This window comes from Ursus americanus, chromosome 26 (genome assembly GCF_024610735.1).
Source record: "Ursus americanus isolate L20-20 chromosome 26, mUrsAme1.1.p, whole genome shotgun sequence".
NCBI classification, from domain to species: Eukaryota; Metazoa; Chordata; class Mammalia; order Carnivora; family Ursidae; genus Ursus; species Ursus americanus.
In genome coordinates, this window is record NC_142152.1 from 43,259,691 (window position 1) to 43,282,088 (window position 22,398).

Genomic DNA, 22,398 nt, shown 5'->3' on the forward strand with positions numbered 1-22,398 from the left:
ACTCCCGAAAACACCTGCATAGAAAGAGGAAGCGTCGCACACATACGGCTTTTCTGTGACGGCAAGAGAACAGCCCAGCACCGTCCGCAGCCCCCAGCAGAGTGCGGTGTGGCGCAGCCATGAGGGGATGGGACCTGGGACCACCCTGCACGCCATGGCCCTACCCGTGCACAGAATGGAGCCCAGAGCAGGCTGCCTTGCGTAACCAGGGCGATATGGATGCGTGCCTTTACACACACATGTATTTGCCGCGTACACCAAGATTCAACAGCAAGGATAAACCAAAGCCCGAGGTTACCTTTAGGGAGGGTATCTTTGAATGTACCCTATTTCAGACTATTGGCTTTGAAATTGTGTTAAGGGCTTTCTTTATGTGACTAAAAACAAATCTAAAACAAAACCACGTCGTTAAAGAAAAGCTTGTATTTAAACAATTCAGAAGCTTGTAATTTTAATTTACCAGTATCTGCTCTAAATTTTTCTTCCATCCTTTTCTTCAAAATTTCCATTTCTTCTAATAATTCTCTATTTTTGGCTTCGGAATCCTTTAGTTTACTAAAATAAAAAATAAATAAATGGCTTTAAGCACATTGAGAATAGATCATCCACACGTTGACTCAGCAAGCGTCAGAGTGTGAGGGCAGGGGCTCGTCTCCAGGGCCTAGGAAAGTGCCGGAACATGGCAGGCTCTCTGAACAGAAACACAGATCCACTCTTGGCCTGGGTGAGCCTGCTGAGCATGTTACGGAGAGTACAGATACTTCCAAATTATAAACAGACACAGATTTTAAGAATCATGGTTACTGCAGGTCTATCTCTTGAGCCTGTCATGGAGTTTCTGACACTCTTAGTCTCTTTCCAGAGGTGTCCTTTGTCCTCCGAGGACACACGACCTCCAGACGTCTTTCCCATAGCTGGTAAAATGGCGGGCTGCACCTGAGACCACGACCACTGCCGGAGCACCAGGGGTCCTGGGGCTCCCATGCAGTCACACGGCGACAGAGCAGTCAGGCCGAGGCGGTTAACGTCTGGCCAGGAGGTGCGCGGCACAGTCCAGCAGCCGAGTGGGGGTTCTGTGCGGAACTAGCGGGGGGACGCTGGCTGACCCACCGCACCTCTGCCTGTCCCATCATCTGCAAAATGGAGTTGCAGGGCTGCTGCCCTCCCAGGGACATATTTAAATGGCAGCTATTATTACTCTTTGAGCCCCAAAGAAATGTGTGACTCAGTAATCCCATCAGGGACATCCCTCGTGACACCCAGGCCCCTTCAGGGAGGAGCCTGCCCCCCTTCCACACCAGCAGCTACTCCTACAAGTAGGGAGGCCTGGTTTTATGAAGCAGCGGGTCATGCCTGTGTCCTGAGCATGTCAGGCAGTATCTGCTGACAGTGGCCCCTGGTAACACACTGGCTGAATGTGCCATGTGCATAAACGCTGCTCCTACGGCTGTATGAAGCTGGAAGAGGGTTTTCAGATAGGCACACCGTCTTCAACCTGTATTTTAAAGTAAGTTTTAGGTTAAAAGGAACAATTCAAGGCTGATGAACTGAACAGCACACTAAGGTGAACAAGAAGCCCAGGGAGGGGCCCACCTGACATGTGGCCGCGTCCTGTCACCCAGCACTGGGAAGACAAGCATCACCCTTGACACACACAGACGCCGGCCCTTCAGAACGATGAACTCACACCACTCTCATTCTTCCTTGGAAACACTGGCATAACTCTCCAGCAGTAGGTGAAGGGCATTTTCACATTCGTCCAATCGGTTCTTACCCACCACCGACTAGGTGCCCGAAATGTCCCACTGCTCAGAGGTCCTTCCATCAACTGATGTCACAGCGTGGGGGCGTGCCCAAGGTCACACAGCCCCCTGCGTGGTTGTCAGACCACAGTACCACGTACCTTTCAAAGGAGAGATTCGTGTCTTTGACTTTCCTCAGCTCCTCTTGAACAAGCTGTTTGGCCCGGATTTCTGCCTCAAGAGCAGACTGCAGCTCTAGCCGCGCGGACATGTCCAGCTTCTGACTCCGGCGAACTTTCCAAAGGGGATCCTGCAGATGAAATATTGCAGATACGCTGTTAAGCTATTTATTTATTTAACAAAATGCTGGCAAGTACTTCATCTTTTTTCTAAAACTTTTATTATCATATTTAAATACTTATTAATTTGATACTATTAGATATTATCAAAGTCCACCAGACCCAATTTTAGTTTGGGCATTTCGTGACTTTTATTCTTACTTAGAGATCTTCTAAAGAATTGGATGTACCTTTTCTTATTTTTTAAAAGAATAAAACTGAAACTCGAGTGTAATTTCTATTTGAGCCCATTAGACTCTCTTACAAACCTAAGGGTCTCAGCTGTCTTACTTTTCCTTTATCTTGAGACATTCTACTGTTTCACTCACTGAGAAATTATGTCAGTCTTCACCAGTTATTCCTACCTAGGAAGAAGACTACAACAGCAAATGGAGGGAGGAAGGATGGAGTGCCCAGAAGGATGACGTAACTGTGAGCGAAACCAGCCTGACGACAGTGTCCTACTCCTGCCGAGCCAGACGTAGGCCATCTGCTTTCAAGACGGATAGAAGTCCGGGGATACCACTTTCATAGACCTTTTTAAAGTTTTCACTAAACGCAGGATTTGTCCTTTTCCTTCCACACAGCACAGAGAAGACAGACAGCCCAGTGCAGGTGCGCAGGGACAGAGAGCCCCGCTGCATCTAGACGCTAACGACTATGATGGAATCCAGCAAATGAGAGAAAACTCATCAAGTCTTCAGATGACTGCATCCTACACGATTTCCTCACTCGAAAGGTGAACAATACACTTCTCGGGACAGAAAAGAAATATACTTTCATCCAGTGAGTCCTCCAATAGGAGTGTTCTGCAACAAGAATCGCCATCAACCCCTTTTGTTAAAGGACCTATGACGGCATTCCTTCACCTTTTATAAGGTTTGTGCACTAAGTTTATTCAGTGCAGCTCGTAAGTGCAAGTATCCATGGAAACGTGATAGGAAGAAAAAAGAAAATGTGGAAATGAAAAATACTTGTTCATTATTTGAATTGGTTTTTATAAATCTAAAATCTAAAAATGACTATGTTTTCCAATTAGGGAGCAAAGAACATGGTTGTATTCTTTGATAAGATGGTATGAATGTACCAGGTGCTTGGGTGACAGGGGATGAGTGGCTAATGACATTCGAAGGTGCTGCCCCTTTTGGGTAAATATACCTTCAAGCCAGCAAAACACGGGATGAAAATTTAGGTTTATTAAGTTCTAGATAAAATTCTAATAGAGCTGTTTCACTATACCTTTGTTACTTGTATATGTTACCCACACAGTAACTTACACACATATACACGTATCGTACAAACGGCAACGGGAGTAGAAGGGACGCGTGTGGCTGTGCCCAGGAGTGAGCCTGGGCGGAAACGGTGCTGCATTCAGACCAGAGCTTGCCACACTCCCGGCACTCAAAACACACGGACCACTGCCCGGGCAGGTGACAGAATGAACAAGACCAATCTCTGTGAGGGCAGCAGCCCCGTCCTGCTGAGGATCCCTCCATGGAGCCTGGCACTTAGTGATTACTTGTGCGTGAGTGTGCGGTATCAGAAGAGGCTATATCTCCTGGTAACTCACAGACCCTGAGCTCCTCAAACTCGGCAGCTTTCACTGGCCACACAGAAGTCCCACATCACCAACGTGACCTGCCTGGTAGTGAGCTGCACGCTCACTCAACAGAAAGCCATTAATGACTTCTATTGCCATAAAAATGCAGAACTCAGAACAAAGCCTACCAGTGCTCTTGACCCCAGACTGGAGCTCCTCAGAGTCTCGAGCTCTTCGGTCATCTTCGAAGCAAGGGCCTGAAGATAACCTCGGGCATCTTTCTCGTCGCTGACCCTAGAGGAGGACCATACCCCGTGAGTGAGAGGAGCTGAAAACGTGAACAGGTACCTGCCTTGAACAGGACAGAGTGACAGCATGTCCTATCAGCCAGAACATTGGCCCACGACTGATGAATGCCTCCGCTAGCAAGAGCCGCCCCAGTCCCTTCCTGCTGTGCTGTGCAGAGGCCCGGCCTCCCGCTCACCAGAACGCGGGGGGCACGCAAGCCTGACCCACACCGTCAATGACTCGGTGCAGTCTCTCCACCTTCAGTCCAATGTGATGACCACTGGGCAGAACTGCTGCCGTCAGACGTTAGCAATTTGGGCAAAGAGCAGCGAGGCCTGTGCCAAGGCCTCAGAGAAACCATCGGTGAGGAGAGCCCAACGGGCACAAGCAGGGCTGGGGACAACCGCGGGTGGCACACACATACCACTGAATGATCTCTGCAATCTGAGCTTCCCAGTGGGCAACCGACTCCTTCTTGGCTGCCAGATCCTGCAGCTCATCCTCCAGCTGTCTATTTTGAGCTGTGAGTTTATCCACAAAGGAACAAAGCTGAAATTAAACAATTGTACCACACGACTCGTTATTTGGTGCCCTTTAAATTTTTTTTTTTTTTTTTTTTAAGATTTTGAACTTTTGTATGCTCTGGGAATCTCTACAGCCCAAGATCTTCTGAAGAGTCTGAAAGCTTTCCTTGTTACGAGATACTGTTCCAAACTTAGTTTTCAATGTAGACTTCTCGAGTGTATCTAACTTCCGTCCCATCTCAATACAAATCTGACCAGGAGGTAAGAGCTGGTGGTTTTAGGTAATTGGCAGCTTTTAACCCAGTGAAACACCTCGTTCAGAAGATAAACCTAGGACTTCCCGTAAGCAGTAAGCTCCCAGGATGCATGACTGAGGACATCGCGGCCGCAGGCGGGGGCGCAGATTACCCTCTCGTTCTCAGCCGTGAGCTTCTTGTTTTCCTCCAGCAGCAAGGCTCTCTCGCGCTCATACTTATCTCTTACTGTGCCTACCGCCTCCTCCATTTCCGTGTGCCTGGGAAGGTACGAGAGAGAAGGGAGTCAGAAGCCCATGAGCCAGCCCCCCAGGGGCAGGGACACAAGCCCGCACTTGCTGCACTGAAGAGCACGCAGACACGTACCGCTCTCGCTTTGACTTCTCCAATTTGTCTTTTAACATAAGAACTTCCTTCTGCAGGGCCAGCTGGTGGCTCTCCGAATCGTGCACCTCCTTCTTCACGTTTTTGACTTCCAGCACATGGGAGGCCTCACGCCTGACCAACTCCTCTTCATAAAACAGGACTTTCTTCTCAAGCTCAGATTTGATTTTGGAAATCTCCTGCTGATGTTCTAAGGTGGCCCCCGGTCCCCGGCCTCCTTGCTTCATCTGAAGATAAAGGTTAAATAAAGTAAATCACAGAGCTCCGTGTCTTCCCGATGGCCACGTGGCCCGTCGTCCCCCGACAGGCGCTGCACCTGACGCATCTGGCCTTGGTCAGGCTGATTCCAGGGGCCGACAGTATCTGCCCTGCTGAAGGGACGTACCCCGATCTGCCAGACCCCAGAAGCTCTGTCTCTACACCCTGACACGGTCTTCAAAGCCTCCTCCCACTGTTTGTTCATCCGCAACAATATTCTTTTGAGGGCTGATCATGTGTCAGGTGCCTCTGTGGTAACACGGTTACACCGAGCTCTCTGCTCTTGTGCGGCAGAGGGGGACAGACCGATGACAAACCGGTAATAAGCAACAAGGCGCTAACACAAGGCACCGAACAAAGACTGGGGGCGGCATGAAGCGGACTGTCAGAGAAGGGGGCAGAGGTGGTGACACATGACGCGCCATGTCAGGTGACGAGCAGCAAGTCAAAGGTGCTGAGCTGGGAGTGCACCGTGTGCGTAACAGGAGGGGCGCCATCACTCCGGAGCTGTGGGAAGCTGCTGGTGGGCACTAAGGACAGGACGTGCTCCCACTACGACCAACAAGCTCGCTCTGGCTGCTGTGTGGAGCATGGACTGTCACTCTGGATGGCGAAAGGCACTCGGGCACAAGGGGCAGAAGTCTAGGCCTATGGGGCTGCCACCGGCCAGACCAGAGTGCAGCAAGGACGATGGAGAAAACAGGCACCTCGGAGTATGTGCCGGGGGAGAGAGGAGGCCCGTCGTCTCCACTTCGCAGACAAGGAAACCAAGGCTCAAAATGGGGATTCGTGCACCTGAGACCACACTAGACGAACAAGGAGACCCACCACCTCCTCACCCCTGTTCCTGCCACTAGCGCCTCTCTGCTCACTTGCTCCCTCCCTCCCTCCTGAGGCACCTGGCTGCCCCGTCCCAGCCACCAGCCTGTCTCTTCAATTTCAGCGGCAGGACATGGGCTTTAAGGAATATTTCCAGAAATGGACTCCACTGAATTTAGAAACACGAGATAAGGGCACCTGGGTGGCTCAGTCAGTGAAGTGTCTGCCTTTGGCTCAGGTCATGATCCCAGGGTCCTGGGATCGAGCCCTGCATCGGGCTCCCTGCTCAGTGGGGAGCCTGCTTCTCCCTCCTCCTCTGCCCCTCCCCCTCCCCACTCCTGCCCGTGCCTGCACAGGTTTTTGCTCTCTCTCAAATAAATAAAATCTTAAATAATAAAAAGAAACTCAAGATAAATGGCAGTTATTAGGTGTTAGTTTACCACGGCTTCCTATAAACTACCTGAGACATTTTATAGAAGGTAAACATGAAGGAACTTCGGTGTTAAAAGTGACAAGCTGTCATAAAGGCATGTTCTCCACGACCCGCGTCTCGTCTGCACCTGCCCTTCCCCCACAAGCCCACCACGACAGTCAGTAAGGGTGACAGTCTGGCCTCCGGCAGGCACTACCTTCAGGGCCTCAAGCTCACTTTCCACTTGCTTGGAGAAGTTCTCGCTGTGTTCACGAAGCTTGCGCTCCCTGGAGGCCTCGGCAACAGCATCCTCCAGCCGAGCTTCCAGCTGCAAGAAGAACGCCGGCAGTTTACTGGCATGAAGCCGGCCCTCCCAACAGGGGCCCTCGGCCAGCGCAGTCCCGAGGACCTCTGAATCCTTCCCTCATCCGATTTCACCCCCACTTAAAGGCTGAGAAGCACACTTCAAGACAACTGGTTAGTAATAAACAAGTTTAAATTCTAAGTTAAACAATGATTTGTCATTAAATTTCAAGAAAGGATGCTGAGTGGTGAAACAAGTACTTCGGACGTCTGGAGAACACGAACGCATCTATTAAACGACAAACGTCACCTGGAGCATCTCGGGCAGCCAGTTCTCAAAGTCGGGTCTTGAGGCCATTTCAGGGGGAATAAAAGGCCCTACTTTTTCTAATTACCTGGATTTTCTTCAAACGCTTTATCCAGAACAGTGTAACATGACAGACTGAATGCAGAGATAGGTATGACAACCTATGTGTTTATTAAGCTAGTTATTTAAGAAAAGCACAAAAATGTAAAAATGCCACTCTTCTCATTACATGGGGGAAGGCAGTTACTTTTCATAAAAGATGTTACTTACGTTAACATGTAATGGGTTTATTGTTAAACTGAAGACAGTGTCTTAATTTCTAACATGGTAAACGTGAAGGGCTGTAACGGACACAAACAAAAGCTCTTCGGGGGTCTCACAATCTTTAAGAGCAAAAAGCCGTCCCAAAAGCAAAGTTTCAGAGCCACTGGGCTGACGTGAGGTGTGGCTGGTCTTCCTACTCCTCCCCACCCACCACGGACGTGCAGCTCGTGCCTACTTAGGCTGTGCTGTGTCAATCACATCACAACACGTCTACGTTACACCTGTTAGGCAGAAATATCCTCTATTTGCTTTAAAAGCGAATTTTTAAAAATCAGCACCCTAAGACATCTCTTAATAATTTCACAAATAGGTATCGAGGGCCAAGAAATATAAAATAAATACTTGGCAGGCCAACTTCCTTAGTTTATCATAAAATTCAATATATTTTAAAGTAATTTATGTAATTTAGCCCGAGTTCTCAAGATGTTTTATTAAGATCATACAAAGGTCCAAACAGTACAATCCCCGGAACAGCTAACAAGCTACCTCTTTCCTGAACTTCTCAGACTTGCGCATTTCCTGCCGCATGGAGTCGATCTTCTGCATGGCCACCTCCACCTCCTCCTCTTTGTCGCGGAGCTGCCGGGACACCTTCTGCTTCTGGGAGCGGAGCTCTGCCATGCGCTCGTTGAGCTCCGAGAACTCCTGCAAGGCCAGCTTTCGCTGCTGGTGGGCATCTTTGAGTTCTCTGGCTTGGGATTTCAATCGCTCTGAAGCTTCAACCAATTGCTGAACAGAAAGAACGAGAGAGGTTTTACATTTGCTTGACAGAGATGTAGAAGCTCAGTCTTCCCCAGCAAATGCCACCGACAGACCACGGCCAAGATCCAAGAGCTCACCTTCTTGGAAAAAGCCCTTTGCTCAGCCCCAGCACAGCTGTGAGCTGCCTGGAAGAAGCCCACCTGAGCTGAGGTGCTAAGCATCAACCTCACTCCAGGAAGGACCCCCAACAACACGGTGACCAGAAGCCAAGCTCTCCCAGCCAGCCTGAAGGCCAGCTCACAGTGCCAAGTCTGGCTCAGCGGTTTCAACCTCTCCCCGACGTCATCCACACAATCACAAAGGGAGATGAAGTAGGAATATGGTCACTAATCCAGTATTTTAAACAGCAGAACCAGGAAAGAACATATTACTTATGAAAAACCTTAAGATTTCCACCAAAGTAAGGAATCATAATAACGATTATAGGCTAGCTAACCCCTCACTAGAGAGAGAGATGGGTGTGGTTGTCCCTCTGGCTGCATGGGTGACATGGCCTCACCACTGGCTGCCCTGGCAGCCTCCCCTCCCTGCAGCCGATCCCTCAACCCCTGGGTGACAGAGCCACTGTGGCACGTGTCTGACTGGAAGGAGCGGATATGAACAGGTTAGTGCAGAGGCACCCACACGGGGAGGGAACTGGCTCCACCAGGCCCCTGCGGGCCAGGCTCAGGGTGTTACTGTAGCTAGAGCAAGGAGGGGGTCTCCTGTCCCACACTGCAGTTCCAGACAAAGCGCTGTGGTCGGATACCATGAACTGAACAATCTGGGTTTGAAATCCTGCACATTCTAGAGAACGGATCACAAACCATAGGTTTAATGACTTAAGTGAGTTAAAGAACGTATTCCAGAAAACACGATCCTGTGGTATGAACATACCGTGTGAGCATGCAATTTGATATATTTTACTGAAAATCAAATTTATGAAAGACTATTGGGGGGAATCACCCGAATTTTAACAAATGGTCTCTCTTGTGGTGCCCCGTCGTAAGGAAGAGCTCACTTCTGAAAGAAGGGGGGGGCAGAGGCTGCTGCAGGGGGCCTGATGGAGCAGGGAGGGCGAGGACTCTGGCTCCAGATACGAGCGTGTGAACCCAGCTGGGTTGGTTGCCGCGGACGCTGAGACATGGGGACCCCCTGCATCGCCGAGGCCTTCCTTTCACCAGGGGGTACGGCCCACAAGGCAGGCTTGTGGTCAGGAACCGGGAGGAGGACCACGAAGTCATGGCCAGCCACCCTGGAGACAGTGGCCAGCGGCCCGGCGGGATCCTCGGGCAGTCCGTGCCCCTCAGGGGCTGCACACGGCACAGCCCAGGACACACACGAGGGTCCTGGAAGAGGTCTCAGACCCCTGCACGACTTCAACCTCACAACTTGTAAAATGATTTACACCTTTCTCACGTCAAATCACACCCTTGACTACCTTGTGAAAATCCTCCTTCTCCTGCCGCACCACGCGGTACTGCTTTTCCAGGCCTTTCAGCCGATGTGTGGAGTCCTCGTGCTCTTGGCGAAGGGTCACCGTGTCCTCCAGCTGCCTCTCAAGCCTGTTTGAATCTGAGTGAAAGAGAAAACAGACCATCTGACTTCCTGAGAGTGAATTATTTAATAATTCCTCACACTCTTTATCATTTAGAAGCTTTCTGACTTCCTCACACACGTGAGCTGCCCATCTGGGTAACGGCTCTGCCCCGGGGGCTGTGAGCCGTGGGGTGGCACTCAGCCGCCCGTCTCAGGGGCTGCTAACTTGTGCGAGCGAGCACAGGGCAGCCGAGGGATTCCAGGCAGGAAATGGAGAGAAAGAACAGGTTTGGAGATGAGTCAACTGCCGGGCTGACCCACGTGTCAGGTTGAGGGTTAAGACTCAAAAGTGACTTGAGTCTTTAGGAAGCTTTGATAATCTAGGAACCACAGAAGATGGAGGGGGGAGGACAAAGCCAGCACTAAAATACCGAGGAAAGTAGGCCACTGAGGGAAGCCTCAGGAAGAAATAAGCTGTGGCGATTCTGCCTCAGGGCTACAAAGAGGCAAATTAAGACATAGAAACGTAAAATGTTCTGAGAGTTTGTGGATGAAATGCTAGAAACAGCCTCTAGCTGCAACTATAAAATGCTATTATTGGGGCCAAGCTAAGGTGGAGAGATCGTCTCAACTGAACTGACAGAAGAGACCTTTAAACAGGTTCACTGAGACCAAAGCTTTTCTTCTCCTTTTCCACCGTATGAAAACAACCGAACAATTTCTCTGAAGGGATCAATGTCCAAGAACACAGACCACCTACCTGCTATTTTATTCTTCAGACGCTCGATCTCCTCATTGAGCTTTTTGATTTCCTTGTCCCGGGCCGCGCCGCCCAGGGCGCGGGCAGAGCCATGCAGCGACTGCACGGTCTGGGTGGACTCTAGGGGAGGGAGATGGGCGTGAGGCAGGCTGGCACCAAGGCCGGGCTGACCGGGGCTGTGGGAGGCCGAGCTGAGCCCTCACCCTGCAGCTTCCGGCTCAGCTCCAGCTTCTCCTGCTCCAGCCTCCGGATCCGCCGCTCGTAGGCTTCCACCTGCAGGCTGTTCTCCAGGTCCCGCTGCACACCCTCGTCTTTGCTTAAGGTGCTGGACTGCATTATGCTCTTCAGAGAGCCTCGGTCAGAAAAGCAGCTGCAAGTAAAGCAACAGAGTTTTCTCATCCACTAAGAATCCACAGTGAGTTCATCAGTATTTTAAAACTTCCCGGGACAAAACACACGTCTTTTAAGGAAGCCAACAAAATTGTCTGTGAAAAGACTATTGTTTATGGAGCCAGAACTTAAAAGAATCTTCCTTAGGGCTAATGGTGGGAAGGCAGGGGGTGACTGACAAGGATGTGCCCTCCAAGGTGGTCAAAGAAAACACCTCTGCAAAGGAGGGACTGTAATCCCTACGGCACGCCTTACGCTCAACCGGAAATGCAACAGGAGACGGTATCGTGTGGGCATCTGGGCGTGAGGGCCTGGCAGAGGCCACAGTGGTCGGCCCTGCATTCCCAGGCCACCGAGGGCTTCCCTCCTCCTGCCACTGACTGGCCGAGGATTTGTGGGGACGGGCCGCTCCACCCTCCGGGGCTCATGGTCCCCTGCAGACCGAACAACCCGCGTGGTTCTCTCAACTCCAGCACCATGGGCGGCCCAGCTACTCCTCCGTGACGGGCCTGCAGCGCACGCCACCCGCACAGATTAAAGCCCACAGTGCTTCTCTCTCTCAGAGCTTAATTCCTGAACTGGTTCACAAGTTATTCAGTTCTCTTGCTTTTAATACGACAACGATGCCGGGGAGACTCCTGAGTCCTGCTATACGGAGTGCAGCAAAGGCACCAGGACACACACATTCACAGAAGGGCCTCGCTGGTGTTTTTCACAGTGGCCTGAGAATGCTGTGCAGGCCAGCACTGCAGAGTCTGTTCCAGAAGGAAGGCCCTGGGCCCGACCCGCCAAACTGGAGCCTTGGCAGGTGGGCCTGGAACCCCCAGGTTTAACAAGCACCCACTGAGCTAGAACAGACCAGAAAAATGAGGAACCTCTGCATGAACGGTTAATAGGTCATTATGCCCACGGCATCTCGGGCGGCTTCCTGTGGACTACAAGGCCTCAGCTGTCACTCTGGCTCAAGGGCTGCGTAACCCTGGCACCTCACACCAAGGGAGCTTCTAGGAGCTCAAGCAGAAACAGCCCTCTCCTGAAGGAATTCTCATCAATGCAGGTAGGAGCTACTGGAAGGTGCCAGGAGTCAAGTTGTGTTGCCCTCCTTCAGGCGCTGTGCAGTTCCATCTGCTTCATTTTGCCCGCCTTTCCTCCTCCCCCCCTCCTCCTGGCCCAATTCCTTTAAAAGCTGCTGACAGCTTGGCAAAGAGGCCCATTCAAGACAGAGCACCCCACGGTGCTCGGGGGCTGGAGCTACACATGGGGCTTCTGCTCCCAGTTCTTCAGATTTCCATTACATCTGGGCCTGTGCTCCGGCCCCACGGTGGAAGCTACAGTAAAATCCTCACGAAAGCTGGGCATGACTGGGGAATGGGGCCACTGGCCACGGCCACTGACATCTTCTCAGAACAAATCTTGCCAACACTGATGGCCTGTGAGTCACAAGTCAGCTAACTGCCCCCCCATGAGATAAGGATGGGTTTCACACTTCCAAAGGGTTGTTAGAAAAGAAGACTATCTAACAGAGACCACCCTTTGGAAGAAGTCGGCTGAGTCATCAGGTGGCCCTTTTAAAGGTCACGCCCCCCCCCCCAACACTGACGTAGGCACGAACTCGCACAGGAGTAGCCCCCCAGACTGCTCTTCTAGTCCAAGGGAAGGCTCTGCCTGGGGAATGATAAATCTACACCTACCTTTCCGTTGTGAAAGTAAAACCGATGAACGGCAAATGTAACCCAGAGAAGCCTGTATGAGAACCAGGAGGTAATATTTCCTGCATAAGAACACATACAACAAAATGAAATCGGTGTTCAAACAAAGGAAAAGAAGGAGGAAAGAATGTTACCTATTGGTGAAACCAGGGCTGCACAAGAGAGAACTGTGTGGCTTTCTAGGACACGGAGGACACAGCGTTTCCCGTAAGGGAGCACAGCAGGGGCAGATCTGTGGTTCTCCGGCCTGCTGCAAACACAATGCAGCAGAGAGGACAAACACACCGCTTCAGATAATGTCGCAGGCCCAAAGACCAAACCTGCTGACGTCCCCGCTCACGGCCTGACATGGCCCTGAGTGGGGGCAAGCAGACAGGGCACAGAGGCACAGCCCCCGGAGGACGTGGGGCAGAGGCTGGGGCTCCCAGGCTCTCAGCAGAGACAGAGCCCAAAGGCAGAGGGAGGCCTAAAAGCCAAGCTAGAGTATTTTAGGCATATATGTTACAAACTCTTATTTTTCAGTTTCAGCATCCTTCTTTATCAAACATGAAACAAATTTATAATTCATCTGGGAAATGTCAGTGTGGAAATAGTTTCTTTGCAGTCCAGGAAAACCCTTTCCACAGGACACTACTTTTCTCTGTGTGGTCTGTAGTTCAGCTCCTATTTGAGAAAGAGGAGTTCTCTAGGGAGCAATCAAGAAGATCCTCCTTCTACTTGGTTGACCCTCAGACCCTCTATCCCCAAACCAGGTCACACGTATGGACTAAAAAAGGCTGGGTTCGAGGAGGTCAAAATAACTTCACAGCCTCTGAGCACGACTCTCTGAAGCTTAAGGTGATGACTCGTGCACCAGAGGCCCTGTGGGACCAGCCAAGCACCGGGCGGCCCTAGAGCCAGGACCCAACCTGGGGGATCCGTGACGTCGGTGGGAGGACCACACACGGTCACTGTTGCTCCCAAACGCCTGCCACACAAACACACGTGTACACACCAAGAGCATGTGACAGCAGGAAGCCTACATGCTCATGCATGGGGACCGGAGCCCCAGAGGCTTGCAAGCCCACGGTAGCGGCGCAGGCCGGGCTCCTCGCCTGCTCAGGGCCTCTAAGTCTGGAAGTGGTGACAGGGCTGGGGCGAAGCTTCAAGATGGTGGCATCGGTGACACTGCTGAATACCATGAAAATACCGCACAAGTATGTCTGAGGAGTTCCAAAGGAGAAAAGCCATTTAACTCAATTTTACTCCTGCTGAGGACAAGCATACCTCGGAGAAATTGCAGGTCTGGTTCCAGACCAGCACAAAAACCTGAGTATTGCAACACAGCAAGTAAAGTGTGTTGTGTGGTTTCCCAGTGCACGCAGAAGTTGAGGTCACACCACACAACAGTCTATTAGATGTGTGACAGCATTATAGCAGAATGAAGTACACACCTTAATTTAAAAATACTCTACTGCTAAGAAACGCTAACCATCACCCGAGTTTTCAGCAGGTGTAAGTACTGGTCACGGATCACCATAACAAATACAGTAATAATGAAAAAGTTTGAAATATGGTGAGAATCACCAGAATGTGACACAGAGACATGAAGTGAGCAAATGTGGTTGGAAAAATGGTGCCCACAGACGTGCTGGAAGCAGGGGTGCTGCAACCCTTCAGTCTGTAAAAAATCCAGGATCTGCAATGCACAGTACAATGAGGTGTGCCTGTAACCCTTACTTGTTCAAAAGGACATTAAGGACCAAACTGAAGGTTGGACTAAAAGATGTCCCAGATTTTTAAAAAACAACACAGCCCTAAGATACACCATATTGACAGAACACCTCCCACAGAACACTGCCAGCATTCGGACCCACCGGGACACCACATAAGGACGAGACCGCGCAGACACTTACAATATTTCTCAGCACATCGTCATCCACATCGAAGTTGGAGGTGTCAGAAGGGCTGCTCACATCAGGAATATAAGGTGCTTCAAGGTTCCGTATGTTTTCCCAATTCAGACCTTCAAAGAACGCGTGCTTTTTGAAGTCCTCTATCCCGTTCTGTCCCAGCCGGCGCTCTCTGCTGCAGATGAGTCTCTGAATGAGGTCTTTGGCTTCTTCAGACACGTCGGTGACATGGGACGGAAACTGAAATCGCTCCTGGGGGGTGGGGGAAGTCGGTGCACTCGGGGTGAAAACTTAACTCAAAAAAATCGAAGCTCTACCGACGTTACAGCAAACAAAACAGAGGCAATCGCTCCAAAGCAGCAGTCGTGTCTAACTTCACGGTAACTGAAGTGCAAGCCTCAGCCAGTGAGACCCAATTCCAGAAAGACAGATGGAGAATCATTAGTCTTGCTGCTTTTATGCGTGGCAGACTTGGTACCACATTACATGTAAATTACAACAACGACAGACCGTCAGCCATCAAAGCGGCCAAGGACGGCCCAGCTCTTTCAGAGGGCGTTCTGCCAGGATCTATGGCAATTCCGCTCCGAAAACCGTATTCTACAGAAACAGTCACAGAGAGAACATCTAACATGTTCCCAACAGCATTATATTCTCACCAAGTAAACTGGAAATTACCTAAATGCCCATCAAAGAGAGACTTGCTAAAAAACAGGGCACACACATGCCAAGAGAACGGTCTGGTTCTATGCACTGGACAGACGGATGACAAAAACACAGGGACAAAACAACCTGGTTCTATGAGACATGATGCCATTCATTCCAACAACATCCCCCCGTCCCGCCCCCGCCGAGGCCCAGGCCCACCACCTCTGTGATCTAGAACTGGGGACAGCAGCACCGCCTCACGGAGCTGCGCTGAGGATCAGGCGAGTGTGCGCACAGAAAGTGCTGGACCAGGCCCGAGAGGGAGCACCGCACACACTCAGTACCAGCAGGCTCTTTAGGGTTCACAGAGTCCCGATCGGCGCCTTAACAGCACTTATCACGGAGAAGTGGATGGGGTGATTTCCACTATGTACACTCTGCCCTTTTGTGTTGTCTGGCGTTTTTATGGTAAGTATATATTAATTTATAAGTGAAAACATTTATTTCTACTTCGGGAAAAGTGTTTTTTACAAGTATGGCTTGCTCTGACTGGGAGTTAAAGGGAAGACCACCCACCACTTTCATGTCCATCTGCTGCCCACTCGAGCAGTTAGTGAGGGACAGGGCGAGGATGGGTCAGTGGAGGGGGGCACCCTTGGAGAGGCGTGGAAGGACGCTGAGAGCACACTGGCAGAGGGTGGGAGCGGCGTGAGAAGACATACGTGACTGAGGGAAGCAGATGACAGAAACACGAGGAAGAAGAGCAAGTGGTAAAGCAAATGAGAAATGGAGGAGAGGCAGAGCGGAGGCAAGGTCGGAGTGGAAAATACACAGCTGGGAAAGGGAAAAGGAACAGGATCCGGGAGGCAGAAGGATGCCACTATGCGAGGCGCGTGGCCCCGTCACGACAGCTGGTGAATCCAGACCCTCAGGTGCAGTGCCCAACTGCTCCCTATCCCTGCCGTCCAGGAGCCGCGCACGCTCAGCACGCTTCTGGGCGCTGACCCGCAAGCTCTCCTCCCCTCATGCCCACACGTCCTATGTCGGACGCCGGTGCGAACTCCACTGCCACAATCTCTCTGCTCCTGTCTGGGCGGCCAGCAGCCTGCTCCAGCCCTACCACCTCTTCGCCAAAGACGCTAACAGCTTCCGAGCGGCCCTCCCACCTCCAGGCCTGCGCCTCGGGACTCCAACCAAGAGGACATGGAAATGCAGAGTCTTACTTCATGGTTCATGATCTTTCCGTAGGTCTCCACGAGTGACTCTGCATAGAAGGGCGTTTCTCCGTACAGCATCTCGTACATGCAGACGCCCAGCGACCACCAGTCACACTCAGGGCCATACTTGCCCATGCCGTCCTCCATCGCCTGCAGGATCTCAGGTGAGATGTAGTCAGGAGTGCCCACGGCCACAGAGGACTGGACCTTAGGGGAGAGGGTGGTGTTGGGGGGGAAAACTCTCATGTCAAAGTCCTAACTACCTTCTCTAAAATAGGGACAATAACGAAACCATTGTGAAATAAAACTGACACATGATCATGATTAAAAACCTATTAATTTGAAGTTCAATGCGAATAACTGTTCTCCTGCAACACTACATACTTTCCAGAACGCACGAGACTGTCTCGCACACCTGGTCTCTCTATGCGAGAGAAGCCAAAGGCCCACCTCAGCCCCCAAAGGGCACTGCAGTCCCTCAAAGGGTGGCATGTCCCACATGCTCTATCACTGCCTGAAGTGTGGTCCTGGGGCCACGTGTGTTCAGGCTAACCCTTCACCACCTCTGTGGGCGCACAGGCCACCTGGGCTCTGGTAGAACAGATTGTGGGGTGGGGCCCAAGACGCCGAACTCCAATATGCTCCCAGAGATGCTAAGGCGGCTCACCGAGAGCCTATCCGTCAGTCTCCCAAATGGGAACATCGGGAAGTAGGTCCAGGCACTTAGCTGGGTGCTGGAATTCCCCAAATGGGGAAGCAGGAGGCTAAGGTCCCTACAGGGGAAAGAACAGTCCCTCGGCTACTGATGTTAGCAGGCACAGGCCTGTGACATCTCTACCGAAATCTGTGGCCAGAGAGGGTAGCAATCATCACAAAGAAAGCAAGAGGGAGTGAGTCAGCTGAGAAATCAGACTGGTCTCGAGCACATGGAGAACAGAGTCCACAAGACTGAGGGAGAAAGAATCACGGAAGGCCTGACTCGCCCTCGGGTCGTGTCTGAGGAGAGGGCCATGGGGTGCAAGCAGTGCCCCAGGTCAGACTAAATCAGCAGGGAGGTCTGCCTCTGTCACGTGACCAGTCACTGCTCCGCAGCTTGACCACCCAGCTGCAGAAGCTCTGAGGCAGACAGTGGAAGACCGGAGCATGAGGTGGTGACACTGGACGAGTGTCCACATGTGCGGGTAAGAAAGCGAACCAACACTCCAGCTCAGTCTGAGGCCATGCTCTTATCATCGGAAGACTGGATTTGATGACAGCACCAATATATCAACTCATCAATATGTGGAGAAATAAGAGACCAGCTTGTTGGAAAGAGAGAAAAGTCTACCATCATGGACCCCTGCTTCCAGATCTACAATGTCCGAAAGAAAACCCCTCACTGACAGGACGTTAGCTGCCCACAGACAGAAATGGAAGGGGTAGTTAGAGTGAACGTCTGTCCACCTGACCGGCCTGCACAGGGGGTTTTAAGAAAGGACCCAAGCATCGCCTGTCATCCACTGCAGTGCTGATACGACTTTAGCTGCCCAGCCACGTGAGAAAACCTCACAACACCCCCAGTTGAGAAGGCATACGCATGACTTTCGTAAACACAGAAAGCAAAAAAGAGGTTTCAAACTTAAGTAGAACATTTCAACTGTCACCTAAATGGATTTATCTTTTTAATTTACATTCATAAACTTGGTTTCTTAACTGGGTCTCAAACTGAAATTTTAAGTCCCTTCTAATTACAAGCAAAACCCCAAATCAAATGGAAAATCTCCAACAAAATACCTACAGTTCCATCGTCATTCATCTTCAAGCATGATCCAAAGTCAGCCAGGCGAATATGACCATTCACGTCCAAAAGGACATTGTCAGGTTTAATGTCTCTGTTAGTAAAATAAATAAATGAGTTAACCATTTCCATGCTACACATTAGGCAGGTCAAAGCCTTTAATGAGTGGCGTACCAGCTGTGACGATCTTGGAAAATGTCTCCCGTGATGCTTTACTCGGGCATGCAGTGGCAGTCATCACCACTACCACCCCTATGCGGGAGCTTAACCCTAGTCAGTCGGGTGACACCCCGCTCTTGTTCCCACCACGTGGCTGACGAGGTCTCCTAAGCGTCTCCTTTATGCCACGTGCTGCGCTCGACCCTAGGTCTACAACAGTACCCAGACCCCGCGGCTCCCGCCTTCACGAAGCTTCCCACCAGCCGAGGTGACAGAAAATGAACACGGGACCGGACAGACACGCATGTGGTTTCAGCACCAGAGTACGACACGTGGTAAGTGCTGTGGAAGAAATGTGAGGAAGTTGAAAACGAGGCAGATGGTGGCTGAGCAGAGACAGGCTGAGAGCAGGAGGCAGGTGAGGCTCTGGGGCAGGAGCGCAGCAGGCCAACAGGGCACCGCGTACCCCACACTGTATCTGCCGGACAAAGACCCAGGGACTGAAGACCAGTTACTAGCAGTAAGCGCCTGTGTCAGGAGAGTAAGCCCACGGCCGTACCTGCTGTTCTGTGTCCTGGCAAACGTGCGCGCCCGGTTGGGAGACTATTTCTAAAGCACAAACCCTCCCTCCTGGCAAAATAAGCTCAAACGACAGGACGGCATGAAAGGAACACAAACTTGAGGAGTAAAGGCAGGCCGACGCTCACCAGGAGTAGATGCCTGTCGTGCCACACGACAGAATGCCACGCCTCCGGGAGAACAAACGCGCACTGGCTACGCCCAATGTCGGGGACGAGTCCCACAAACCAAAGTGAGCAGAAGATGACAATTCTTATCCATGAAACACCCACAAAGCAAAAGAAAACTAGCACAGCACTCCAAACTGAAATAAACAAACAGGAAGAGGAGAAAGAAAACAAACCCTCAACGAATCAGGAAAATACAAACTAAGAACAGAACCAGATAAAAACAGGAACAAATGAAGAGAGCTGACTTAACTCAGGGAGAAATAGAAGAAAAAGACAAAATCTTATCAGAAATGGTGACTAGATTATAAGGTGACCAGAGGAGAACACATTTAAATAAAGATCTGATGAAAGGCACTGAAGAAAGGGAGGGAAAGATCTAGAAGAATAAAAGGGAGACAAAGTGGTAACAGGGTCAGAGCGAGCAGCTGGAGTGAAGTGGAAGACAGGCTAAGAGGACCCCGCACACAAGTAATGGGGTCCCTGAAAAAAACAAACAATAAAACATAACTAATACTTGAAACTACAACCCGAGAGAACTTTCCAGAAGTAAAAAAAGGACCTGCACTGACAGACTGATGGGCCCATCACATTTAACATTTTTCAACGTCCTGTTTTTTGGGACCAGACAAGTCGATACTGAAGGTCACAGGGATCAGTTACTGTGTGAGGGCAGCCAGGAAAACCATGAGGAGAAAGCAAGGGGTCTGATGGGGCGACCAGGCCTCCACGGGCTTAGCCACCACGATTAACGCAGCAGGGCTCTGGTGCAGAGAGACAGACAAAGGGACAGGACAGAATGTCCAAAAACAGACCAACCACACGAGGACTGCGGACGTGATGAGGTTGTTCTCTCCATCCACTGGGGCAGAGAGACACGTGAGTAAGTAAGCGGCTCTTGGGACAACGGGAGGGTCTCTTCAAGATAAGAGCCATTCCTGGGGAGGCGCTGCAGAGCTGCCCCCCCCCCCACCTCTCCATCTCGGTCAGATTTCCTCTGCGCTATCCTGCGTTCTCATCCATGCAGCTCTTTCTTCTAGCTTTTCCTTTTCCAAGACCTTTTTTTTTTTCTCTGAATACTCCTTCTCATAAAACTGCACCGTCCTTCTTCCATTGCTGAGCCATACTCTCTGTTCTCTCTGGGGATGTGATGTCCTCCAACAGCAAGGCTTTGTGAACCTGGGACTCTTCGTTTCTGCCTTTGCTGGACCTGGGGCCGACCTCTCAGAAGACGGGTGCCGGCCGCCCACTGCTTCCCATGTCACAGAAGCCCAGCAGTGGGGCGGTGGGCACTGCCTGAAGTCAGCACGGCCCACAGGCAACCACAGAAACAGGCCGTGGGGCCGTGGCACAGGGTGTGCATCGTGCCTGTTAAATCCAGCAGGGCTAGCACTCGTGCTGACAAAACACCCTTCTTTCTGGTGCTACCAAACCACTCACACTGTGTCCACCACCGGAGGCTGGGGTAGGACTGGCTTCCTACAAAACCTGACTTTGTGAACTTACTACCAAAAACGCAAAGCTTTGTTTTTAGACTGGGCCGTTCAGGTGCTACGTCTGAATCCTGAGTTGACGGGGGTGCTAATTACATATTTAATTCTCTTCCTATGCCTGGAGGTTAAACGACAGAGTGAAGCTTCTACGTAGCTAATTAAGAAAACAGGGAGAAAGCTTTCTAATTAGGGTAAACAGGGAAAGAGTACACTGTTAATAAGGTGGTCAGATTAATTTCCCTGGAGCTCGGTGACAAACGCAAAGACATTTGTGTCTGCTATGAATCAGGCGCAGTCTGTCAGAAAGGCAGAACATAAAATCAAAGGATGAAAACAACTACAATGAACTGTTATAAAACCAGGCACAACGACATTAAGGAATCCATGAAAAAAGAGAAAATGCACTTTCCAAAACCTCATTGCCCTAAAAGAAGTGACAGTTATTTGGGGGCAGCTCCCTCTGCTTACTCTGTGGCACAGTGCCCTGGCAGAACATGTGGCCGGAGGCAAGCTGTCCCAGGCCCCCGTGTCTCAGTTTCCCCACTGAGCAGTGAGGTAACATCATGGCCAGACCTGATGGGCTGTTCTCTTCACATCGGGTGCTGTGGCTACCCTGGGAGCGGGAGCTGAGTTGGCCGCGGAACATCTGACGGGCCGCACAGGCCGGGCCCCAGGCGGAGCGGCAGCCGAGCACACGGCAAGGCCAGGGGATCGTGGCGGCCCTGAGACTCCGAACACGGGACAGTGATGCCTTCACAGTCCTAAGAGGAAGGTGATTTCCAATCTAAAATCCCATACTGGATCATTCACCAGTCACACATGTGGATGGAATTAAGATGCCGATCTCCAAAAAAAAAAAAAAAAAAAAAAAAAAAGATCTCAAGAGCCTCCTTTTCCAGAAATTACAGAGAATATGTGCTACCAAATCGAAAGAATGAACCAAGAAAGAGGAAGCGTGACTCAGAAAGCAAGGGCTCCAATCCCAGGGAGATGGGAAGGGAACCCATCCGGGGGCAAGAACTCTCAGAATGAGGGCAGAGCAGTAGGCTCAGAGAGCACCGAGGGCAGGAGGGAACGGGAAGGAAGGAAGAGGCAGCTCCAAGAAAAACCAGACCAAGGCTACCCGCAACGTCTGTGTGTGCAGAGCTGTACACTTTGGTCACGATGTTTGGGGATAATTAGTGATGGTTACCACGGAAAAGTACACTTGTGAAAAAACAGGGCCACTACTAACTCTGGAGGAGACAAGTTACACAAGTGTAAATGCTGTAACTGCCAGGTTCATGTGTAATACTTACACAGGCACTCTATTACCAACACGAAACACCGATTTAACCAAAACTACCATTTATGGATTGGGAAGGTGCAGGAGGGGGAGGATGGAGAGTGTGTGTGGGAGAGGGCTGGGAGAGAGATACTTCTGTAAAAAGTAAACCTCCATTTTAATAGATGTGATCTAACTCTCCCTCCTCCGCAAGAAAGAGAAAACCAAGAGAAGCCTGTTATTTAGAAATACGAGGTAAATACCAGAAGACACAGTTAAGGAAGTTGACAAGCTACCTGTGGCCAGTGGAATCTGGGCAGGGCAGGAGACTCATACACAGCTATCTGACTTTGATAAACACGAAACAAACAACCCCCCAGCACGGATTCGCGGTCTTAAATGGGAGAAAGAGACGGATGCGGCACCCTCGCCCAAGAGGGAGTGGGCCCAGCAAAGGGCCCGGACAGCGAGAGGCAGCCAGCCACACCGACTCCTCCTCGAGAGCCAGGCACACCCTCGCTCAGGCTGCTGGGGTGTGAGCCACTCGCTTCAGCCTCATCTTCCTCTGTG

General features: G+C 50.9%; 1 protein-coding gene across 4 annotated transcripts in view; it reads right to left on the reverse strand.

Moving 5' to 3' along the window:
• The window catches only part of CDC42BPB (CDC42 binding protein kinase beta), a 102,245-nt gene that overhangs the window by 22,507 nt on the left and 57,340 nt on the right, over nucleotides 1-22,398 (reverse strand). For all 4 annotated transcript variants that reach the window (XR_015721897.1, XR_015721898.1, XM_087856238.1 and 1 more), the window contains exons 6-20: nucleotides 18,167-18,260; nucleotides 16,396-16,596; nucleotides 14,528-14,776; nucleotides 12,615-12,694; nucleotides 10,737-10,903; nucleotides 10,534-10,653; nucleotides 9,676-9,809; nucleotides 7,980-8,222; nucleotides 6,777-6,887; nucleotides 5,053-5,297; nucleotides 4,841-4,946; nucleotides 4,333-4,457; nucleotides 3,809-3,914; nucleotides 1,904-2,052; nucleotides 461-555 (exon numbers count right to left, since the gene is read on the reverse strand). Coding sequence is in view for 2 of the 4 variants with exons in the window: in XM_087856238.1 (XP_087712364.1) it covers nucleotides 461-555; nucleotides 1,904-2,052; nucleotides 3,809-3,914; nucleotides 4,333-4,457; nucleotides 4,841-4,946; nucleotides 5,053-5,297; nucleotides 6,777-6,887; nucleotides 7,980-8,222; nucleotides 9,676-9,809; nucleotides 10,534-10,653; nucleotides 10,737-10,903; nucleotides 12,615-12,694; nucleotides 14,528-14,776; nucleotides 16,396-16,596; nucleotides 18,167-18,260 (2,225 nt within the window). In the remaining 2 variants the exon portion in view is untranslated. The remainder of the gene's footprint in view (nucleotides 1-460; nucleotides 556-1,903; nucleotides 2,053-3,808; nucleotides 3,915-4,332; nucleotides 4,458-4,840; nucleotides 4,947-5,052; nucleotides 5,298-6,776; nucleotides 6,888-7,979; nucleotides 8,223-9,675; nucleotides 9,810-10,533; nucleotides 10,654-10,736; nucleotides 10,904-12,614; nucleotides 12,695-14,527; nucleotides 14,777-16,395; nucleotides 16,597-18,166; nucleotides 18,261-22,398) is intronic.